This window comes from Elgaria multicarinata, chromosome 12, assembly GCF_023053635.1.
Source record: "Elgaria multicarinata webbii isolate HBS135686 ecotype San Diego chromosome 12, rElgMul1.1.pri, whole genome shotgun sequence".
NCBI lineage: Eukaryota > Metazoa > Chordata > Lepidosauria > Squamata > Anguidae > Elgaria > Elgaria multicarinata.
The window spans coordinates 161318-182594 of record NC_086182.1 but is presented as its reverse complement, the minus strand read 5'-3'; the positions used below and the strand labels follow the sequence as shown (position 1 = coordinate 182594).

The 21277-nt window shown below is 51.9% G+C and overlaps 1 protein-coding gene across 7 annotated transcripts in view; it reads left to right on the top strand.

Annotated features, from left to right (window-relative positions):
• Positions 1–21277, top strand: part of DMTN (dematin actin binding protein) — a 49144-nt gene that overhangs the window by 12950 nt on the left and 14917 nt on the right. For 5 of the 7 annotated variants that reach the window (XR_010026039.1, XR_010026037.1, XR_010026036.1 and 2 more), the window contains exons 2-6: positions 13807–13866; positions 16146–16202; positions 19569–19643; positions 20656–20811; positions 21184–21228. Coding sequence is in view for 1 of the 7 variants with exons in the window: in XM_063139201.1 (XP_062995271.1) it covers positions 16185–16202; positions 19569–19643; positions 20656–20811; positions 21184–21228 (294 nt within the window). In the remaining 6 variants the exon portion in view is untranslated. Of the gene's footprint in view, positions 1–9292; positions 9532–13806; positions 13867–16145; positions 16203–19568; positions 19644–20655; positions 20812–21183; positions 21229–21277 lie in introns of those variants that run through there. The other 2 variants (XR_010026038.1, XR_010026041.1) reach the window with 2 other exon arrangements.

Here is a 21277-nt window from a genome sequence, read left to right as displayed (position 1 = left end):
TGAGAAGCAGGAATTCTGCCCCAACTCTCCATTACTTGTCACTGGAACCTTCAAAGATAAAGTAGCTTCAGGTGCACTCACACAGGTGTGTTGCAACTCTGTGTGAGTACCCCTCCAACCCAGAGGTATGATTGAGTTGTGCAGAAGAAGTTGAATCTTATTCTTTTGCACTCTCAAGATGAGCGTTTTCAGGTGTAAGAATAAAGCCTGTCTCCATTTTTCGAATTCGCTTATGCCGGCTTAAGGCAGGTTTTAGCGCGGCCTGACCCCGGATTCCCCATCTGGATGCACAGGAGGGAAACCGAGCCTCACACTGTGCTAACGCCTGGTCTAGCAAGGCCCCAGGTTTCAGGTTTCTACACTGTGTTCCCCTTCTACCCCCTCCCCTCTAGCTCTCATGTACCTGGTAGCTCATCTACTGAGCCTTCCTTCCTTGTGGTGCTGCTCTTTAATGCCAGGTCAGTCCTCTCTAATTCATGATTTAATCCTAGATGAGAAGGCTGACCTGCCGTGCATTACTGAGACTTGGGTGGGTGAGCTGGGTGGGGTTGACCTGATTCAGCCCTGCCCATCTGGGTATTCAGTGCAGCACCAACATAGATTGGAGGGACAGGGTGAGGGATTCGCCATGATTCATAGATCTTCCAGCTCTGTCACTAGGAAACCACTCCACCTTGGAGTGGGCCTTGAGGGTTTGCACCTGGTGTTGGGCCAAAGGGACAGATTGGGGATGCTGCTGGGATGCCACCCACCCTGCTGCCCAGCATCCTCCCTGACCGAGCTGGCGGAGGCGGTATCGAGTGTGGTGTTGGAGGAACCCAGGACGGTGGTTCTGGGCGACTTCAACTTTCATGCTGAGGCCGTCTCTGGGGCTCCGGCTCAGGACTTTATGGCCTCCATGATCACCATAGGGCTGCCTCAATTTGTCATTGGTCCAACACATGAAGCAGGGCATACCCTTGATTTGGTTTTTGCTCTAAGCTGTGAGATGGGTAGTCTGAAGATTGGGGGGGGGGGTCCAAGTAACCCCATTGTCATGGCCGGACCATTTCCTGGTGAGATTTGAACTCCTGCAAGGGTGGGGGACCCATTCAGATGGTCCGCCCCAGGAGACTGATGGAATCCAATGGATTCCTGAATGCTCTTGGGGATTTTCCATTGGAGAGAGCTGGTGATCCAGCCAAGGCCCTAGCCTCACTGTGGAATGGTGAGATGCGGAGGGCCATCGACTTGATTGCACCTGAGTGGCCTCTCCTGTCCTGTAGAGCTCGCTCTGCTCCTTGGTATACTAAGGTGTTGTGGTCAATGAAACAGGCTGGAGCGCAAATGGCACAAGACTCGAAGCGAAGATGACCGAGCACGCTGTAGAGCATATAATCGTGCCTATTGCGTGGCAGTGCGGGCAGCAAAGAAGGCTATTTTTGCTGCCTCCATTGCGTCCTCGAGTAGCCATCCAGTGGAGGTGGTCTGGGGGCTGCTAACATCCTCCCCAGCAAATGGGGCCCTGGCCCCATTGAGGACCCGCTGTGACCTTTTTGCATCACACTTTGAGGACAAAATCGCTTCTCTCCGCAGCGAGCTTGACGTTGTTAGTGCAGCTGCAGTTGAGGTGTCTGAAGCCACTATCTGCCCGATTTTGTGGGATCAGTTCCAGTTATTGCAGCTTAATGATGTGGACAAGGTGCTTGCAGCAATGTGACCAACCACTTGCCCTCTCGATCCCTGTCCCTCCTGGCTTACAAAAGCAAGCTGACAGGCTTGACTGGGTGGGTCCAGGGGGTGATAAATGCTTCCCTCCGGGAAGGGGTGGTCCCTGCTGTCCTCAAGGAGGCAGTAATGTGACCACTCCTGAAGAAGCCCACCCTGGACCCGATGGTGTTATACAACTACTGCCCAGTCGCAAACACCCCCTTTTTAGGGAAGGTACTTGAGAGGGTTGTGGCGGAGCAACTCTTGGAGGATACTGATTATCTGGACCCATTCCAGTCTGGGTTCCGATCTTGTTACGGGACTGAATCAGCCTTGGTCACTCTGATGGATGACCTTTATCGAGAGAGGGACAGGGGGAGTGCAATCCTGTTAATCCTGCTTGATCTCTCATCAGCTTTTGATACCATCGACCATGGTATCCTCCTGGATCGACTCTGTAGGATGGGCATTGGAAGCACTGTGTTACAGTGGTTCCGGTCCTACCTACGGGGTTGTTTTCAGAGAGTAGCATTGGATGACCAGTCCTCGGCCCCTTGGCAATTGAGCTATGGAGGGCTGCAGGGCACCATCTTGTCCCCAATGTTATTTAACATCTATATGAAGCCGTTGGGAGCGGTCATTAGGAGATTTGGAGCTAAATGCCATCAATACGCTGATGACACGCAGCTCTGTCTCCCTGTAACAACTGAATCAGGTGAGGCCGTGCATGTCCTGGACCAGTGCCTAGACTTAGTAATGGGCTGGATGAGGGCCAATAAACTGAGACTGAATCCTGGCAAGATGGAAGCCCTGTGGGTGAGTGCTTCCCGAGTCTGGGAGACAGGCTCATTGCCTGTTCTGGATGGGGTTGCACTGCCTCTAAAAGAACAGGTTCGTAGTTTGGGGGTACTCTTAGATCCATCAAGTGGCTGCGGCAGCTCGGAGTGCCTTTTACCAGCTTCGGCTGGTTCGCCAACTATGGCCTCTCCTGGACAGGGATAGCTTGGCTACAGTGGTACAGGCATTGGTAGCCTCAAGATTGGATTACTGCAATGCGCTCTATGTGGTGCTGTCCTTGAAACTGCTCCAGAAGCTAGTGCAGAATGCTGCAGCTCAGCTGTTGTCTGGAGCTGCCCCTTTCCAGCATGTAACTCCTCTGCTGAGGGAACTGCACTGGCTGCCTATTCGCTACCAGGCCAGGTTTAAGGTTCTTGTGCTTGTGTACAAAGCCCTAAACAACTTGGGACCAGGATACCTGAGAGAGTGCCTTCTCCCCTACTAACCAGCCCGGTCACTGAGGTCATCCAAGGGTCTGCTCCTGGTGGTCCCACATAGATCCATCCTCTCATTGGAGTCCACCAGGGGAAGAGTCTTCAGCGTGGTGGCTCCCCTCCTGTGGAATTCCCTGCCTCTGGAGGTCGGGCAGGTGCCAACTTTGTACTCCTTTCAGCGCCTCCTGAAAACATCATTATTCCAGGAAGCCTTAACTTAATATCCAGCCAGGAGTCACTGTTTTTGCTTCTTTTAAAATCTGTTTTAAGTGTTTTATTCTGTTTTTATTGTCATTTTATCTTGTACACCACTCTGAAATTTTCAATGGGGAGCAGTATATAAATATTGTAAATAAAATAAATATAATAATAAATAAAGTTCTAAATTACTTGGGACTCAAATACCTGAAGGAGAATCTCTCTCTACTAACCTGTCTGTGCTCTGAGATCTTCAGGGGATACTTTTCTCCAAGTACCCTTTTTATAGGAAATACATTATGTGACAACAAGGGTGGGGTGTGTGTGCCCTGATTGTGGAATTCCTGAGGGCAGGTGGACCTCCAGTTGTAATTGGACTGCAACTCCCATTGGCCATCCTGGCTGGAGCTGCTGGCAGTTCATCTTAAGAAAACTTTGTTGTAAGTAATGAATTAGGGGAGCCATTCTTGGCATTGTGTGTTAGACCCCAGCCCCACAAGGTCCAGCAGGGTTGCATTTTTTTGTTCAAGGTGACCAGGGACAGAGAAGGGGGGGGCTTGGATTTTTCCAACCTGCCTGGGTGGCTTCTTGAGGGGGTGACTTTAAAGATTGCATGGAGCTGGACATGCCCTTCTGATTGGGCAACCATAGGAGGGGCGAGGGTTGGTTTTGGAGGATACTGGTGAGCATAGGCATGCATAATGAGTGTGCTAGGTGTGCCCAGGCACACCACAATGTCTCAAGCAATAGAGCACCAAATGGAGGGGTCCGTTGAGTAGGGATTCAGAGGAGGATCAAGCTGCAGCGGGAACGTTCCTTCCACTGCTCTGCCGCCACCCCCAGCAGTGTCCTGTTGCTCCCTGCAGTAGGAATAAAAAGGAATTGCTCTGCTGGGAGCCTCTACCAGGAGCCACACTTCAAAGAGGCCAGGAAGAGGTACCTCGAAGGCTAATATCGCATTGTGAGCCCCTCCTCCAGCGAGTGTCACCATAAAGCCCCACCAATACTGGGCCCTCCCACAGACAGGCAAGCTGAATGCAAAGTAGGGCATCAGTGTCTACAGTGCGTAATGAATGAATAGAAGGTCCTTTATGACTGAGTATTCAACAAACGTTCTCCTTTTTTTTAAACAAAAATCCCTGGGTGCACACGTTAATGAAAGGTGCTGCGAACATCTATGCTGGCAAGCTAGTGAGGGGAGAGAAGCCCACGTGGGCTACCTACTGGCTTCTTTCTTCAGGAAGGCTTTAGGGCCGGTCTGGCTGTGAGGCTGCCTTTGGTTTCCCAGCCATCCCTTCACCCTGCTCTCCTCTTCTGCCAGGCAGAGACAGTCTTATGCAGCCCTCTTCCCCACACACACAATGAGCAGCTAATCCTGCTTTTAATCACAGATTATGCATAGGTCAATCAAACTGAGACTAGCACTGAGCCAACAGGCCCCTCTCGTGAGCTTCTCCCATCCTATTGGAACAGTGGCAGAATCAAGACCAGCCCAAGATACTTGAGTATTTGTGGAAAATCTAAGAGCTTTGCGTATATACGCAGTTCACTGGGGAGTCCTCCTGCACACGCTCGCTCTTTCGCAGCTCTGTTTATTATTATTATTATTTATTTATATAGCACCATCAATGTACATGGTGCTGTACAGAGTAAAACAGTAAATAGCAAGATCCTGCCGCATAGGCTTACATTCTAATAAAATCATTGTTCCCATGGGCTTTGTGCTGGAAATTCCCTGGTGGTTGTGTTCGATAGGTGTGCCCACTCAGCTGCCCTTACATTGCCTCAAGATAGTGGCCCCTGCCCAGCACACACATGCGCCTTTGCCCTCCCTGTTTTGCTTGAAGCAATGCAGCAGCGGCTGCCCAAAGCACCGCTGCACTGAGGTCAAGCAGGCAGCTTGCAGTGCGGCTGGTGCTGGGAGTTCCTTGGAATGCTGAGGCCTGTTTGCTGGTGGCTGAAGTCCAAGGGAAGGCTAGGATACAACATGCCCAGCTCCGTGATTTGCACTGCTGAGCAAGAGCGGTGGACAGGAGTGGGAGCAACTTCATTCTCCACCTTATTCCATCCAGGAGGAAATGTCAAGCCCACTTACAGGGCTCTTCCCTTACAGGGCTCTTCCCTGCAGCCAGAGGCACTTTTCACTGGGGTGCATCTGCTGGGTCATGCAGGATTTATTTATTTATTTATTTATTGCATTTCTATACTACCCAATAGCTGAAGCTCTGGGAATTTCACAACAATGAACTGGGAAGTGAAGTCCAGACCCTCAGGAGTTCTATGGTGGTAAAGGGGCATGTAGTGGGGTCAACCTATGAAACAGCTGATTACTTTGCTAGGTCCAAAACTCTGGGTTGAGCAACTCTATGTCTCTGAGTGCTGCAGTCAAACAGCCACAAGCTGAGTGCAGTCCATCGAGTGTAACCGGGCATTTGCTTGACCACTCTCATTCATTGTTGCCCCCAGGGGCCACAGCATATGCTTTGTGGGCTACATCCAGCTTGGTGGGTCACTATGTGTTGTGAAGGTCTGCTGGTGCATACTACAAAAATACCTCTTGTACCAAATGAAGGACACTGTTGTGGAGGATAGAGGGATGGTCCTTGCTCGTAGCTGGCCTGATGTTTGTGACTGGAATTGGCTTCTGGCAGTAGTCATCATTTGGAGGCACCTTTGCAGACCTCTGACTTATTGCAGTGGATCTGGAACACTCGCTGCAGCTTTGACTCACCAGTGAAATCAGCTTTGGAAATGGAACATTCCTATTCTTGGGTGGAGCCTTCTGGACTCAGAGGTGGTCTCAAAGCAGACCCAAGATGTGCAGCAGAGTTTGCTTTTTACAGTGTACGTGTAAGAGAGCAACTGGGGCTGGGGTGGGTGGGGAGGTCAGCCTTGCTCTTTGCTTTTCTGACAACTGGCCTGAAAGCAAAAAGCGATAGTGGCAAAGACACCAGGGGTGGGGTCTGATGTCTTGACCCCCCCTGCTCTGCCTCCCCACCAGGGATGAGCTGCTTGGCACAAAGGGCACATGGGTATTTGGCAGTGCCAAGAGATGGCTATCTGGGGCAATTGGGCTGTTCTAGTCTGCCTTGTTCAAGGGCTTGTTTAGGCCAGGTTGGCATCCTGTAGTCCAGAGAAAGGGATGGGGCGGCATGTATGTGCGCTCTTTGCTGAGCTGGGCTGCACTCTGCTCTCTCACTGTATGTCAGTTTCCGTGCCGTTAGCTCTGGTGGCTCCCAATGCACCCTTTTCAGGTGGAATACTCTCTCTGCGATGTCACCCCTTCAACAAAGAGCTCCATCACAACTACTTCCCCGCTCCTGCTTTGAGTCCGTGGTTTCCCCTTCTGTTTCCTCAGCAAGTCTAGTGCTGGCCAATTTCACATCTGTGCACTGTTGCACTATTTTAGCTCATGTATCTTTTCACTTGTATTGCTACTGTGCCGGTGAAATCTCCCGCCCCACCCCCTACATTTTCCTTCCTTTATATTTTTTTTTAATTCTACACAAATACAGTAGTACAGCAGCCTGAAACTGCACAATTACAGTAAAACAACACACTATGCTTTCCCCTAAGATCATATTAAATAATATAAGTAAAGAGAAAGAATTACAATTAGTTTTGGGAGAAGTTTGTGGTTAACCTTGGCATGGCAAGGGGAAGCCAACATTCTGGTCAGGAAACCTAGACATGCCTCCTCAGGAGTAAGAACCATAGAGTTGAATGGGACTGAGTCCAGGGCACGGGCAGCAGCCTCACTCACCTTCTCTGGGTGCCCTCTCTCCTTCCCCCTTCACATTTGAGCAGTTGAGCGGAGAACCGCCCCGCCCCGCCCTCCTCTTTTGTCAGCGAGACCACCCTTCGACACACCCTTTGCCCCCAACAAAAAACAGGATGGTCCAATATAGTGCAGGGACAGCAATACATGGGATGGAGGAGTGGATTTATTGTTCACGAAGGGGGATATGGACTTTCCCTGCTCCAAAATAAGACAGAAAAGGGAGGGGAAGAGGCATGATGAGCGCAGGACAGGGACGACATCATGTGAGTACCGCACTGCAAAAACACATACCAGGCCTGGCGAGGGTGCGATAAATCGCTGGTGTGATGGAGCTTAAAGGTTACTGTTTTAAACTGCTTGTTTAAATTTTCTATTTGAATTTGGTCACTTCTGCATTCCTACTGTCTGGTTGGTAAGGACATGATGTGGTGCAACACCATGTCCTTATCAACTTTATTATTTTAAGTTTGGGGGGTCCTGTGTAAACTAGCACTAAATTGGTACTTTTTGCATCACAAAAGTGTGGGTAGAACAGTGCCACAGTGAGTACTGTGAGTAAATAGAAGTAAGACCTCAGAAGTAAGCATAGGGTTGCAGAGCATTCAAAATAGTCAAGCTTCTGAGTGACCATACTATTAAAAGTCAGTTCTATATGTGTTTACTCAGAAGTAAGTCTCTCTGAGTTCAATGGGGTTTACCAAAAGGTAAGCATGCATCTGATTTTAGTATGACTTGGATGTAAATGCAGTTGAAGTCAATGGGATTTACTCTTGGGTAAGGGAACCAGCAGATCTCTATTTTGAGATGCACAGCTTCACATGATCAAAAGAAAGGAAAATGGATCCTTCGTACCAGTAGACTATCAGGAAAAGGGTTTAAATGGGGGGGGGGGATTTTAAAAATTCCTAAAAAAAATCCAGGGATAAACTGATCTGATTCAAACTTGGCATGCTGAAAGCTCTACTTAAGAACTCTCAGAGTCCCAACTTTAATCTCTTTATCTTTAAAAATGAGGGAGCTGCAGGCAAGAAGGATGCATTTTCCACATTTATTTTAAGGTGAAAATGTACCCCTGGTCATGCTTACTCAGGAGTAAGAACATAGTTAAATGGGGCCTCTCTCTCTGTCCCTTCATGGTTGAGTGGAGAACTGCACCGCCCCCAAAAAAGAACGGGATGGTCTGATAGAATGCAAGTACAGCATTACATGGGAGGGAGGAGCGCAGTTATTTCGCATGGAGGGAAAATAATCCAAACTTTCCCTGCTCCAAAAAGAAACAAACATGGAGGAGAAGAGGCAAAATGAGTGCAGGATGTAGACATCATGTGAGTACCAGGCTGAAAAACCATATACCAGACATGGCGAGTGTACGATAAATCGCTGGTGTGATGGAGCCCTTGGTGTCCAGACCTGCTACAGTGCCTCCTGCACCCGCTTTTCATGTCTGCTATGTAGAGGCTGTTTGCAGTATGTACTTGCTGTGGGGCATTGGTGGCTGGCAGGTGATGCCATCTAGGGCATTAGTGGGCATACGAGTGCATTGATCTTTGGCAAGTGCTGCTGGGCCCCATGAGCCCTTCAACCGCTTTGTGCAGGAGGAAATGCCCTCACAAACTCCGTTCGTGTTGTTGCAAACACACACGTGTCTGCTTCATGACATTGTAGCAGGAAGCCCCAGTTGGCAACAGGTTCCCCGGCTGTATGCAGGATGCTGCACGGGGAGGGGGGCGTTTATCGTCCCCTGCAATGGGATACGCAGGAGCAAGTCACGCCTGTGTGGCAGTCAGCCCTGTGAGCTGCCGCCGTCCTCGTGGCGTTGCAAGGGTGATCTGGGGGTGGCTCTGACCCCCCAAGGTCCCCGGCCCTTCCACGAGGCGGAGGGCTGGTGCGGTGCCTTGGGCCAGCGCCCCAAAGTGGGCAGACGGGCTGCCTCCGAAGTCTGAGGGAGGCCTGAGGCGCATCCACTCCGGGACTTGCGGAAAGGGGGCCTGTTTCCGTGCGAGGAGGAGGAGGAGGAGGAAGGGCAGAAAAAGTGGCCTGGACCTAGGCCGCGCCAGTGGGAGCTCCGTTCCTACTGCTGAGCGCAGCAGCTTGGCTGCCCCACCGGCGCTTCCTGTGCGGGCCCAGCTGGCGGCTGCTGCCCTCCCTCCGCCCCGGCTGCTTCTGGAACTTGTGACCCGGCCGAGTCCGTTCTGGCACCATCAGCGAGTTTTCCATAGAAGCGACCTCCTGACACGCGCGAACAAAAGGCGGCGGGGGCGGGGGGGGGAGGGGGCTGGGCCGCTCCGTCATCCTCCAGGCATCCTCACTCAGCGCGCCGCGGAGCGGCCACCACCCCTTGCCCGGACGGCTCCTGTGCTTGGGGTGCGCGAAGCTTGCCCAGGAGAGCGAGGCGGGGAGACGCTCGCTCGCTCGCTCCACAGAGCCTGCAGCCGCTGGACGGCCTCTGGGGAGCGGCCCGGCCCGGCCTTCCGGGACTGACGCCCCCCTCCCGAGTGAGGCTGTAAGCAGGTGCCGCCGCCGCCGCGTGAGCCGCGCCGCTGCCGGGTCGGGGCTCCTTGCCGGTGGGCCTCTTCCTCCTGGCAGCTCCAGGTCGGAGGTTGAGAATGGTGGAGGCCCCTAACCCCGGCGCAGGCGCGGAGGAAGGACACTCTGGACGTGCTCAGAGGCGCTTTTCCCTAACGCCTTCGCAGCCGGCGGCGGACCGTTGAGCTGTGAACGGGATCTGGCGGGCGGGCGGGCTAGCGGGCGCCCTCTGTGCGCAGTTCGGCTCCGGCCCGCTGGATCGCTCGCCCCACAGGGCCCGCCGAGTCCCTCTCCTCGGCCGCGCTCCCAGCGCCGGGCAGGCTGAGCGTTCGCTGGGGCTGGGACGCGGCCCCTTATCTGCGGCGCCCAGAGCAGGCAGCTCACGTGGGCCCAGAGGAGATTCCAGGCGGACCGAGAATGCGGGGCTGGCGGGCGGGCTGGTCCAGAGAGATAGCAGGTTGCCATGGAGCGGAGCGGCGGGGGGGGGGGGGCTGATCTGGGCGAGGCCCCTCGGAGCTCTCCAGATAAGCAGAGGGCGAGAGGTGGGAGGCAGCGGAGCGGAGTCGCGAGGCCAACAAGGCCGCCGCCGCCCTCGCCCTCGCCCTGCCCACCCTCTTTGGAGGCCCCGCAGCTCCCATCTCACTTGCGCCGCGTCCCTGCCTCCTGCCTGCTCCGAAGTAGTCTTGCTCAGGTTCCATCGTAGCCTTTCCTTGGGGGGCATTCACTGCAGGAAGCGCCTTGAGGCGCGGAACTTCTGCCAGTGATTCTCCTGCACATTGATGAAGTGATGCAAACTTTGCTTAAAATTTAATAAAGTCAGATCATAGAATAGTAGAGTTGGAAGGGCTCTATAAGGCCATCGAGTCCAACCCCCTGCTCAATGCAGGAATCCACCATAAAAGCATCCCTGAAAGATGGCTGTCCAGCTGCCTCTTGAAGGCCTCTAGGGTGGGAAAGCCCAAGACCATCCTAGGTCATTGGTTCCATTGTACTGCTCTAACAGTCAGGAAGTTTTTCCTGATGTCCAGCCAGAGTCTGCCTTCCTGTAACTTTAGCCCGTGATTCCATGTTCTGCACTCTGGGAGGATCAAGAAGAGATCCTGGCCCTCTTCTCTTCTCAAGAGTAAACATGCCCAGTTCTTTCAGACTCTCCTCATAGGGCAGCTCACAAAACCATAAAACAGTCTGCAACAATGATACCATTCCATTAACTACAATACAACCAACACAACAAAGCATTAAAAGAAGTCAGAGTAATAAAACGAGCAGAAAACATGAAGGCCAATGAAAAGGCACCCAAAAGACATCAAAGTGGCGTTGGGCAAGTCTCCCTACTAGGAAGAGAGTGCCATGGGGGGCACCAGGACTGAGGTCTATGTACACTTGGTCCCATGAGGAGCGGCATGGGAGGGCCCATAGGGTATTGGCCCCTCTGCCATTTTAGAACACTCTTGGGAGTGTCCAGTGGGCAGCCATCGCCTGTTAATGAAAGGCATCCAGGTGGCAGGAAAACAGCCCAGGATAGGATCTGATGGGCTTACTTGGGCCAGTTGTTTGGTGCTCCGAAAGGGACCTTCCTCCCCTCCCCATCTTTGTATGTGCTGCTGATTCTCTCACCTCCACTTCGTTGTCTATCTCTTCTGTCTTGGCTGCATCTCCCATTCACAAGGAGCACGTTTACTGGGGCAAGCAAGCAGTGGTGGAAGAAAAGAGCTCCAGGGGCATTTTCTTTGAGTAACTGGTGTGCCGACACAGGAGATGCAGCAGGACGTACCTCAAAGAAGGTGTGTTGAATCATGATGGCTGGTTAAGTGTTGCTGTCACAGTGGAGATCCTCTCAAGCCCATTTGGATGAGGTGTGATCAGGGCAGGGACTCGCGTGGAGCATCCCTGTTCGGCTTGTGACCGTTGGCCACGGCAGTTGGGCTGGCCAGCCACTCACAGAAGCCACTCACATTGCTGGGAGAAGCAGCTGGCCTTTTGTGTCTGCAAGGAAGGGCAGACTCACAACATCTTGCTGCTGAAAGTGTCAAATCCCAATGGCAGCCTGTAATCAGTACATCACACACACACTGCTGCCACCACTGCACAGCAGCCTTCCCTGTAGAACAGAGCAGCTAGGAGCACCTCCAGAGTTGCCCCATGAGGTTTCCCTGTGAGAGCTGCCACACAAGCCCTCCTGAGAACAAAGGGTGGTCCTCACACAGTGGGCCGCCGGTCCAGTCTTGGCGTTGTGAGCAGTGCAGCTTCTGGAAAATCTGAGCACAGGCTGCCAGGCCTGAGTGGTCGCTCTGTCCCATGTACACAATGCAGCCTTATCCGGAGCCCTTCCTGCTCTCTGCTTCTGCACACAAACGTGGCTTTCAGGCAAAAGGAATGGAATAGGCCTGGTCCCAGCATCTTCCATGAGGGATTCCAGGCAGCAGGGCAACTCTTCATTCACAGCCCCATCCATGATCCAACAAAGATCTCAGTCCAGCTCCAAGAAAAGGCCATGAGGCAACCGGGGTAGGGGTGGGTGGGTGGGGTTTGTACACTTTCCCTCATTCATTTATCCGACTCTGCCTTGAGCCTCTTTCCTTCTACAGCTGTTCCAGGACAAATTCCAGAGGGGAGAAGCTGTGTTGGGTGTGATGGACCAGCAGCAAGTCCAGCAGCCCCCCCACCCGCCCCCCCCTTAAAGGCTAATACGTTTATTGTGGCAGGAGCTTGGTATTTTTCTTGCACCAAACTAATAGAAGTCCCATTCAAAAAGGCACTGGATTTCGCTTTTCCACGGAGAACGTTTTTGCATTTTTACTAGTCAAAAGAGGGAGATGCTGAGACTGTTTAGGGCCTAATCCACACCAGCCATTTATTCTAGAATAGTATCGAGGTCGTCCTTGACCCTGAAGCAGAAAACTTCGTGATCATCCCTCCCCCATCTCAAAAGGGCTCTAGGAGTAGATGAGCCCAGCTAGGTGTCCTCCAGATGTTTTGGACTGTACCTCCAACAGTTCCTTACCACTGGCCATGCTGGCTGGGCTTATGAGGGTTGTAGTCCAAAATATCTAGAAGCACCAGGATGCCTAGCCCTGATCTTCCTGCATCAGATAAAGTGGACTATAATCCAAAAAGCCACCCTAATCCGCCCTATTCCAGATCATGGAAGATGGTGATTGTCCAGCACCAGACATCCTTTGGCTGTATGAACAATAAAGATCTCATCCAATTGACTCAGTGTGCATGGAAGGGGGCAGCAAGTGGAGGAAATGCCAGGCTGTGCAGTGTGGGTATAGAAGTGGGTCATGGGGTTCGGGAGCAGGCAGCTGGAAGCGGTGGAGGACATGGGGTATGCACTGGGCACCGTTAGGGTTTGAGCAAATTCTCTAATTGCTGTTTTGGTTTTTGCCCTTTTGCAAAGGTTTGTTTTTCTTTTTCTGTTTTCCTTCTTCTACAATGGCTCTACTGCTCTTTTATTCCAAAAGGACCCAGAATGGTGTATATCGTAATGATGACAAAGTCATTAAGTCAGCAAGTAGGGAAAGAAGGGCGGGCAAGAGCCAGCCGGTGGCCCCTCTGTGCTGCCGCTACTGCAGCTTCTGTCTCCTTCCAGAATGCAGCAGCTGCTCGTTGGGGCCAGGCCTGCTAGTCAGCTGAGTGCCATGGCTGTTGCCAGGGCCTGCTGGCTCTCTGGAGCCTTCCCTGGTGTTTGTGACAAAAGCCTCATTAACTCTTCCTGGGTTGTGAGCACCAGACCGACAACCAGCCTCGACAACCCGACTGGTGCAGCAGGCAGTCGGGGTCTGCTGGCCAGCCAGGCAGGGCAGGGAGGCAGCAGGAGCCGTCTGTGGAAAAGCCAGGCCGAGGGGAGCCAGTTCCCCTCCAGGGGGCTTGGTGAGACCCCTCCGTCACAGCCGTGCAAGTCATCTGGGCCCCACTGGGGCACCCAGCCCCAGACGCTAGAGGCATGCCACGCCTTGCATCGCCCCTGCTTTGGGCCCCACTGTGCCAGAGCCGAGGCTTCCAATTTAAGGTCCATTCACGTGGCTGTATGACCTATGGTGGAGCAAGGCAGCCCCTGCTCCTAGCTCTCTTGCCAAGATAGCAGAGGGCAGGCTTCTGAGGGTGCTCAAGCAGGCTTTCCCATCTTGCATCAAAGGACCGGGATGCTGTGCTCGCCGCCGTGATCTGCATGCTTTGAAGCCCCCACCCACCCAGCTACCCCGTCTCTTCAGGCAGGGAGTCCGGTGGCCTGTGGGACACCCCCCCCCAACTGCTTTTGCTTGCAAACTTTCAAGTCTGCAGCAGGCAGGGGAGGCTGAGGGGCAGGATACTCATCCGGCCTGTTTCTCTTTGCAGAAGGAGCCCCGGATCAAAGTTCCAGCAAGCCTGGAGGGATGTGGAAAACTGGCTGAACAGGTTTGTGCCCACTGTGATCTCCCCCTGGCCATCAGAGGCTGACCTCCCCTGCTTCCATGGAAGGGTTGGTCAGCAGCCGCCCTGTTTCATCTCCATGAGCTGGAGATCCAACTGCAGGGAGCCTCCCGCCCCACTAAGCTCTTTCTCCCCCCACCCCCCACCCCGCTTGCTCCCTGCCAAGCAAGCCATGAATCTTTGATGTTCCTGCCACGTGCCCCTCAAGTTGCATTAGCATCAGCTCCCCTCCCCCATCCTGCTTGGTGCACTCAGCCCCCTAATGGGGCAGGAAGGCCTGAATCGATTATCGCAGGACCACCATAGACAGGAAGCATCCAGACCAAGACCGAGATGGCGGGAGCACCTTTCAGCCCTCTGGTTCCCTCACGCCTATTGAACCACCCCACGAGGGTCCTAACAGAGCTCCTCATTGCCCTATGGGAGTGATATCTGGGGGAGGGGTGGGGAGCGAGCTCTCTGTGTGGCTCTCAAAAGCCCTCCTCCGCCTTCTGCCTTGGGCCCCGCGGGGCAGCCCAGCCTTGGAGAGGCTGCAGCTGGGCTCGGCAGGGCTGCTCCCTGAGGATGAGCCTGGGAGTGAAACGGCAAAGGCCTGTCATATGGAGCCACGCTCCGGGAACAAACAGACCCAGTCGCCAAACGTAGAGCAGCACCTGGGGCTGCCTGCCCAGCGACATAGTGCGCAGGCACACACCCATCTCGACAAGGGAGCACTGCGGAAGAGCTCCCCGGTCAGTGTGGCTACCATAGCTCAGTGTCTGGCCCTTTGTCGGCACATCCAAGGCCGCTGCACCTTCAGCATGCCCACGGCCACCTCATGAGCTGCCGGTTTGAGCCTGGCTGGGGCAGTTGCCTTCCCAAAGCGTGTGTGTGTGTGTGTGTGTGTGTGTGTGTGTGTGTGTGTGTCGCCCTGCTCAAGGGTGTCAGATGCACGTCCCAGAGGACTGCTGTGTCTGGTGCTGATCTGTGGTCTCTGAGTTGTACGAAGGTCGGTTCCCTCCACCCCAAAATATAGATATATTTGTAATTATTAATCTCATTGCCATATCATACAGAAAAGCAGCTGGTGATGATGATGTATTTCTATTGTTCCATCAATGTATATGGCAGCAGAGGAATAGCAAAGCACTGTTAGAGAGTAGTAGAAACAAAGAAGACATTGTCTCTGGGGACTGACCGATGATGATGATGATAAGAAGAAGATTGCAACATCCATGCACATGGGTCTTTACAAGTGTAAGAGGACAGGACCCTGCTCAGGGGCTTACCAGCTAAACATTATCTTGAAAACAGGATTTGGTCAAAGAGCCTGAAAGAATGATGCCAGTGGAGGGAAATGTTGGCACGAAACAACTGGATGCTGCTTGGATGCCCAGCAAGCGTTGGGTTTTAGTCCACTGCAACACCAGTCTGGGGCTGAAGTATTCCTGCCCCTTCCAATGTCCATAATTGGTCAGTGATGAAACCATAACTGAGAATGCCCCTGTAGGATGCTTTAAAATGGGGCAGGGCAGGGAAGGCCTGTAGGACTCATTCATAACTTGCACATCACATTTAATGTTTGGAGTCCTTTAAATTTTTGTCTCATTTTTTGTGAGACTAGCTCTATGAAAAGTTTACAGATGAGAAAATGAGAGTGAGAGCAAAAACCATCAGAACTTTATATTCAATCCCGAGAGCTGAACTTAAATCTAATGGACCTTTTTCCCACTTTCTTTTCACTTGGGAGAGGTACCAGACAGGTATGGCCACTTTCTCCTTGGATATTTGGTTTAAATTTGGAATCTTTGGCATGTGCTATTAGATGGAATAGTAGTATTCTCAGCTTTGTGCATGACACTTTAGAATTTAAAATTATTCTTTATGCGGAAGAGCTTTTATTGTTTATCTCAAAACTCCAAACACCAGCTTTGTTGCAGCTGATTAACACTTTTGGTAATTTGTCTGGCTATTCAAGTTAGTAACTGTAAGTAGGACTTCTGTTGGATTGTACCCCTCCCACCCCCCACCATCCATCCCAGTCCATGAGAGCGGGATTTCAGCTTCTACAGCCTGTTCAATTGCTTTTCCCCAGGCAGAGATCTGCCAGTCAGAGAAAGAGACAGTTCCTTGAATGGTTCTGAAGTGAATCGCATCTGGCACTCCAGAGAGAATCTGCCTTTCTTTCCTCCTTCTGCAGTGCTCTAGTTGCACAAACCCAACCAGGTAGTTCCAGATGACTGCCCCCCTCCCTGCTAATGTTCCGGTCTCTTCTCCCTGCACAGGATTTGATGAATGAACTGGATCCTCAAGCAGGACACTGAATGGAAAAGTTACAGAAGGTAATTTCTCGGGTGGAAAGGACCTGACCTGGGAACCCATTTTAATGGATTTAGGCTTCCTGTACACCATTCTGCATGCCATCTTTGCATGGAGTGAGGAGATTCAGAGGAAAACCAGATTGTAAGATGCATCCAAATGCCTGCTGGACTTGGTTGCCTCTATGCAAAGAACATCTGGGCAGTCATTGTGAGTCCATCTGATGACAAGTCCTTGAGACATGGATCTCACGGCAGAATAGGGACTGGCGTGCATGTGAGGCATTTGCCCCATGACAGGAGAAATGTTGGGACCTGGAAGAGTCTGGCTAGAGAGGGTCCATATGGTCTGGCTAGAGAGGGTCTCTCTGCACAATCATCCCTCTTCCCCCAGGGGCTGCCCCTTTGGGGAGTGAATTGTAATCAGGTTGGAGAAAGCTGAACTGGACAATGCAGGTGACTACCAGTGAGGATTTAAAGTATAGAAACATAGAATGGTAGAGTTGGAAAGGGCCTATAAGGCCATTGAGTCCAACCCCCTGCTCAATGCAGGAATCCACCTTAAATCATCCCTGACAGATGGCTGTCCAGTTGCCTCTTGAAGGCCTCTAGGGTGGGAGGGAGAGCCCACAACCTCCCTAGGTCATTGGTTCCATAGTCATACTGCTCTAACAGTCAGGAAGTTTCTCCTGATGTCCAGCTGGAATCTGGCTTCCTGTAACTTGAGCCCATGATTCCATGTCCTGCTCTCTGGGATGATTGAGAAGAGATCCTGGCCCTCCTCTGTGTCAAGTGCTCCCAAGTACTTGAAGAGTGCTATCATATATACACATGCATACATGGCTTGGGAACCCACTAGCTCAACAGAGCCCTTGTGAACCTCCCTGAGGTCAGGTTCAGAGGCCCTTCTCTGGGTGCTCCCTTCTAGAGATATCTCTTTCAGCGATAGCCTCACGTTTATGGAGCGGCACCATTAGTGCACAGATCTTGTAGGGAATCTGATAATGGCACAAAAGTAATGCTTGCAACAACAAAAACCTAGGAAGACTAAAGGAAAAATTGCTATAGAGGATTGGTGAAGGAGGGTGTGTGGCTCATGTTATTAGTGTATAATACATCTGTGGAGATGTATAAGTTACCAGAAGCTCTCTCAAAGCGATGTCAGGCTGTAGAAAAGGGAAATAGGCCTACAAACGTATGTCATACATTGTTAAATTATAATAGAAGTGATTAGGTATACAATATAGGACATTTGGTTTTGTTCAATTTCACTTTCTTCCTGTTTTGATTTGGGTTTTGTAATTTGATTGCAGCAATAGATTGCCTTTTTTTGTACTAAAACAGAAAGCCTAAAAATAACTGGTGATTCGTTAAAGATATATATATATATATATATATATATATATATATATATATATGCCTAGAGAACATCTGTTGTTGGTTTACAAATAGTAAATAAATAAATAAATAAATATGTAATTACATTTTTATATATGTATCAACAAACTCTTAATTTAAAACATGTTAAAAGACCGCAGTATGTTGCAGCCTGGACTTCCAGACCCCGCCTGCTTCTTCCCCTCCTTTTCCTCCCATTTTTGTCAACATTCAGCTTGTGACACTGGCCCGCGAGCTCACAGCCTAGCGCTGCTTAGTGAAGATGTGACATTTAAAGCAAGAGAAGTATCATTTCATAGAATCATAGAATCATAGAATAGCAGCGTTGGAAGGGGCCCACAAGGCCATCGAGTCCAACCCCCTGCTCAATGCAGGAATCCACCCTAAGCATCCCTGGCAGATGTTGTCCAGCTCCGGGTAATGGCACCGGGTAATGCTTTTGTAACTTGGACCAAAGTCCCTTGCACATATGGAAGGCAACGCCCCCTGGTGGTCACTGACTTGTTACATCCAATAGTCCAGTCCCCCCCCCCCCTTTTGAGGACAGTGCATTGGCGCCGTGAGGCCTCTGGCTCCCGCATTTACACTCCTTCCCAGCTTCTGCACAGGAAGGAACGCAAGTGGGGAGTTGCCGCCGTACTGAGGACGGGGATCAGGGAGGAATGAGGCAGCCAGAGTGGAACGAAGAGAGGGACGCACGGTGCCCGAACCACCTCTCCTTCCTCTGACCTCCCTCTGGCTGCCCGTTACTTCCCCCTGCCCCTGTTTTTATTTTTATTTTATTTACAGGATGCACGAGGGCCCGTTCCTCTCCTCCCCACCCCCCACCTTGGTTTTTGTTTTACTTACAAAGAAGTGCAGGGGGGGGGAGGTCCGCCCCTTCCCTGTCCATCCAATGGCGACCAGTCAGAGGGTGCCACCGACTGTGACACGCCTCCGCAGCCCAAAACATCGGGATAAGTCCCCACTGTTTTTTTAGCGGCGTTTCTGGGGTTTCCCCCAGATGGCTTTGCAATGGCGGCTGCTTCATGTAGATGACCTGCCGCTACACCGAATCCACCCCGGGGCAAACCCTTCGTCAAGACAAGGCCCAGGCAAGTTTATACCATAATAGATTTGCTAGCCTTCAAGGTGCCACAAGACTCGTGGGTGCTCTTCTAGAGCTAGTTGCTGGGACTCGCCCTGCATCCGTGTGTTTGTGGCCAGTCAGCTTTCTAGCCCACTTTCTGCATCTGACAGGTTCTCACTCACAAGGCAGAGTCCACAGCACAGTGCCCTGGCAGCTGTGCACAGCGCGCTCCTCGTCTCTGGGGGCTCAGCGGAGTTGGCTTCTGCGTAAGCAGGCTTCCGGTTGCCCTGCTGTTGTTTCCCCTCCGCTTCCTGCAAGTTCTGTCTGCCTCACTCCTGCGCTCGTTCTCCCTGTCCTTGGCCCTCTCTGAGGGGACCCTCTTACCTAAGATTCTTCTGCATGGTGTCTGTGCATCACACATACGGGCTCTGCACCTGTGGAGCTCGTTTTGGGATCGCTCTATAGCTGAGGCAAACATTTTTGGCAGGAACCCTCCCCTACCGCACACTGCGCATGTCCGTGGGTTCCCACCGTTCTCCCCAGTTGTCTTTCGACCGCCTTGCTGAAAGGACGTCTTGTCAGGAATGTCTTCTTTGCCTCGTAGATAGGTCTTTTGCTAGTTGCCTGAGGTTTTTCTTTGTTCCTCCTTTTCTGTGGTTTTTTTCCTTCAAAAAGATTTCTTTCCTGCTACTTTTTTCTTTGCGATCTTCAATCGCAGCCGGGGCTCACATGGCCAATAAGGCTGCGCAGTGGACTGCGGGGGAGGGTTTCCGCCAAAAATGTTTGCCTCAGCTCTAGGACGTTGCCTGCGGGCACAGAGCTCATGCGAGTGAATGCACAGATGACCACTCGAAGAACCACCCTTCCAGGTAGGCAACCTGTTCTTCCTTCCCTTCTGACCATGGTCTCTTTCTTCTCTTCAGCAGCAATTGACTTCCCCGGGCAGCGTCGGCTCCTCCCGGGGCTCCAGTGTCCCAGGGTCACCCTCTAGCATTGTGGTGAGTACCATTTAGGGTATTGTTCAAAATTATACCCCGCATTCATCATGCTCCCAAGGCACCGGGCGTTGACTCATTCAGTTCCAAGGCTGCCCAAGAGCATTTCGGAGGCCCGGCACCTGCTTTGATCTGGTAAAGCCAACGGTCCTCCCAGAAGCCTCCGTTCTCCAGCCACTCAGGAACGCTGGCTCTTTTCCCTCCTCAAAGCCACCCTCTTGCTGAAGGGTCCTGACACTGGACACGCTGCACGTTTTCAGAAAAGAAGACGAAAACTCTCTCGGAACCATCTCTGAGGTTCTTGGCATAGGCACCGCATTCCTGGAGAGTCTTATGAAGCTACCAGGATGCTATAGGAACAAGGATTCCATAGCAGGAACCGTACAGCCTGTTCCTAGGGTGTTTTTACTCTTTTCCACTGTTTTTACCCCCGGGGGGGGAGTTTTGCAGAGGGCACGCTTTTTGCACACTTGCATGACAGTAGCAAGGCCCAAGTTTGTATATCAGAAATAACTCCCGACTCTTCCCCCTCCCTCCGCCCCCTCTGTTGAATCTCCCTATGGTATTATGCATTTTTGTATTATTCCCTCCCCATCCTTCAGCCCCAAAAGGCTCCCAGAGATTAATAACAAAAGATTAATAATAAGACATTCCCAACCTCAGGCTTACAAAAGGAAAAGAGATGGGGGAGGGGGAGGGGGGAAGCAGAACTCAGGCACCACTTCTTAGTTCTTACAGGTGTTCTTCATGGCAGGGAGTGGTGAGACAAACCCCCTACAACTGTTCCTCCTCTGGCTGATGTATGGGGCTAAGTTGGTTTTCCTGGGAGGCGGGGGGGGGGGCAGCCTCCCAGCAGCCCTTAGCTTTCTGGCCCTTGGTTCTCCATTTGTAAGTCCGTTGGGTCAGGGACCTCCCCTTTCGTTGTAAAGATCCATGCATACCTACACCGAATGCCGCTTGAATCAAGACCTGACACAGATACAGAGAGAACATCAACCCTTTCTCCTCATCCCAGGCGCGAATGGACGATGAGGTCCTGGCGTACAAGGACTTGGCAGCAATCCCCAAGGACAAGGCGATCCTGGACATTGAACGCCCTGACTTAATGATCTATGAGCCCCACTTCACCTACTCTCTCCTAGACCACGTGGAGCGGCCGGGGAGCCGAGAGGTGAGCCAGGGTCCTTGGGAGTGGCTCTGGTTGGGGCTGGGAGTCCTGTCTGGCTTCTGAGGCATCTTTGCTTTGCCATCAGCTGCAGAGTCAAAGGAGGGCCTGCGCTTGTTAGAAAATGGCTTTGTAAGGCTTAGGGGTTGTTAGGGAACAGTAAAGCCAGTGCAGTTGTTGAGGAAGGCTATTGATCGAACTCGCTCTCTGCTGATCTGTTAATGTTGTGAGGTTTTCTGTTTTATATTTTGTTGTCTTAGCTTCCATGAGCACCATTGTTAGCTAGCAGGTAGCATATAAATCAAAGAATAAACTCATTAATAAAATAGCTTTTGGCTGCATCGCGTAATGTCTATCTCTCTTGACTCCTCTCTGCAGCGCTCCCTCTCGCCCAAATCCCTCTCTCCTCCTCCTTCTCCAGAAGTAAGTGCTACTCAGAGTTGCCTTGGAGATGTGTTACCAAGACAGGGAT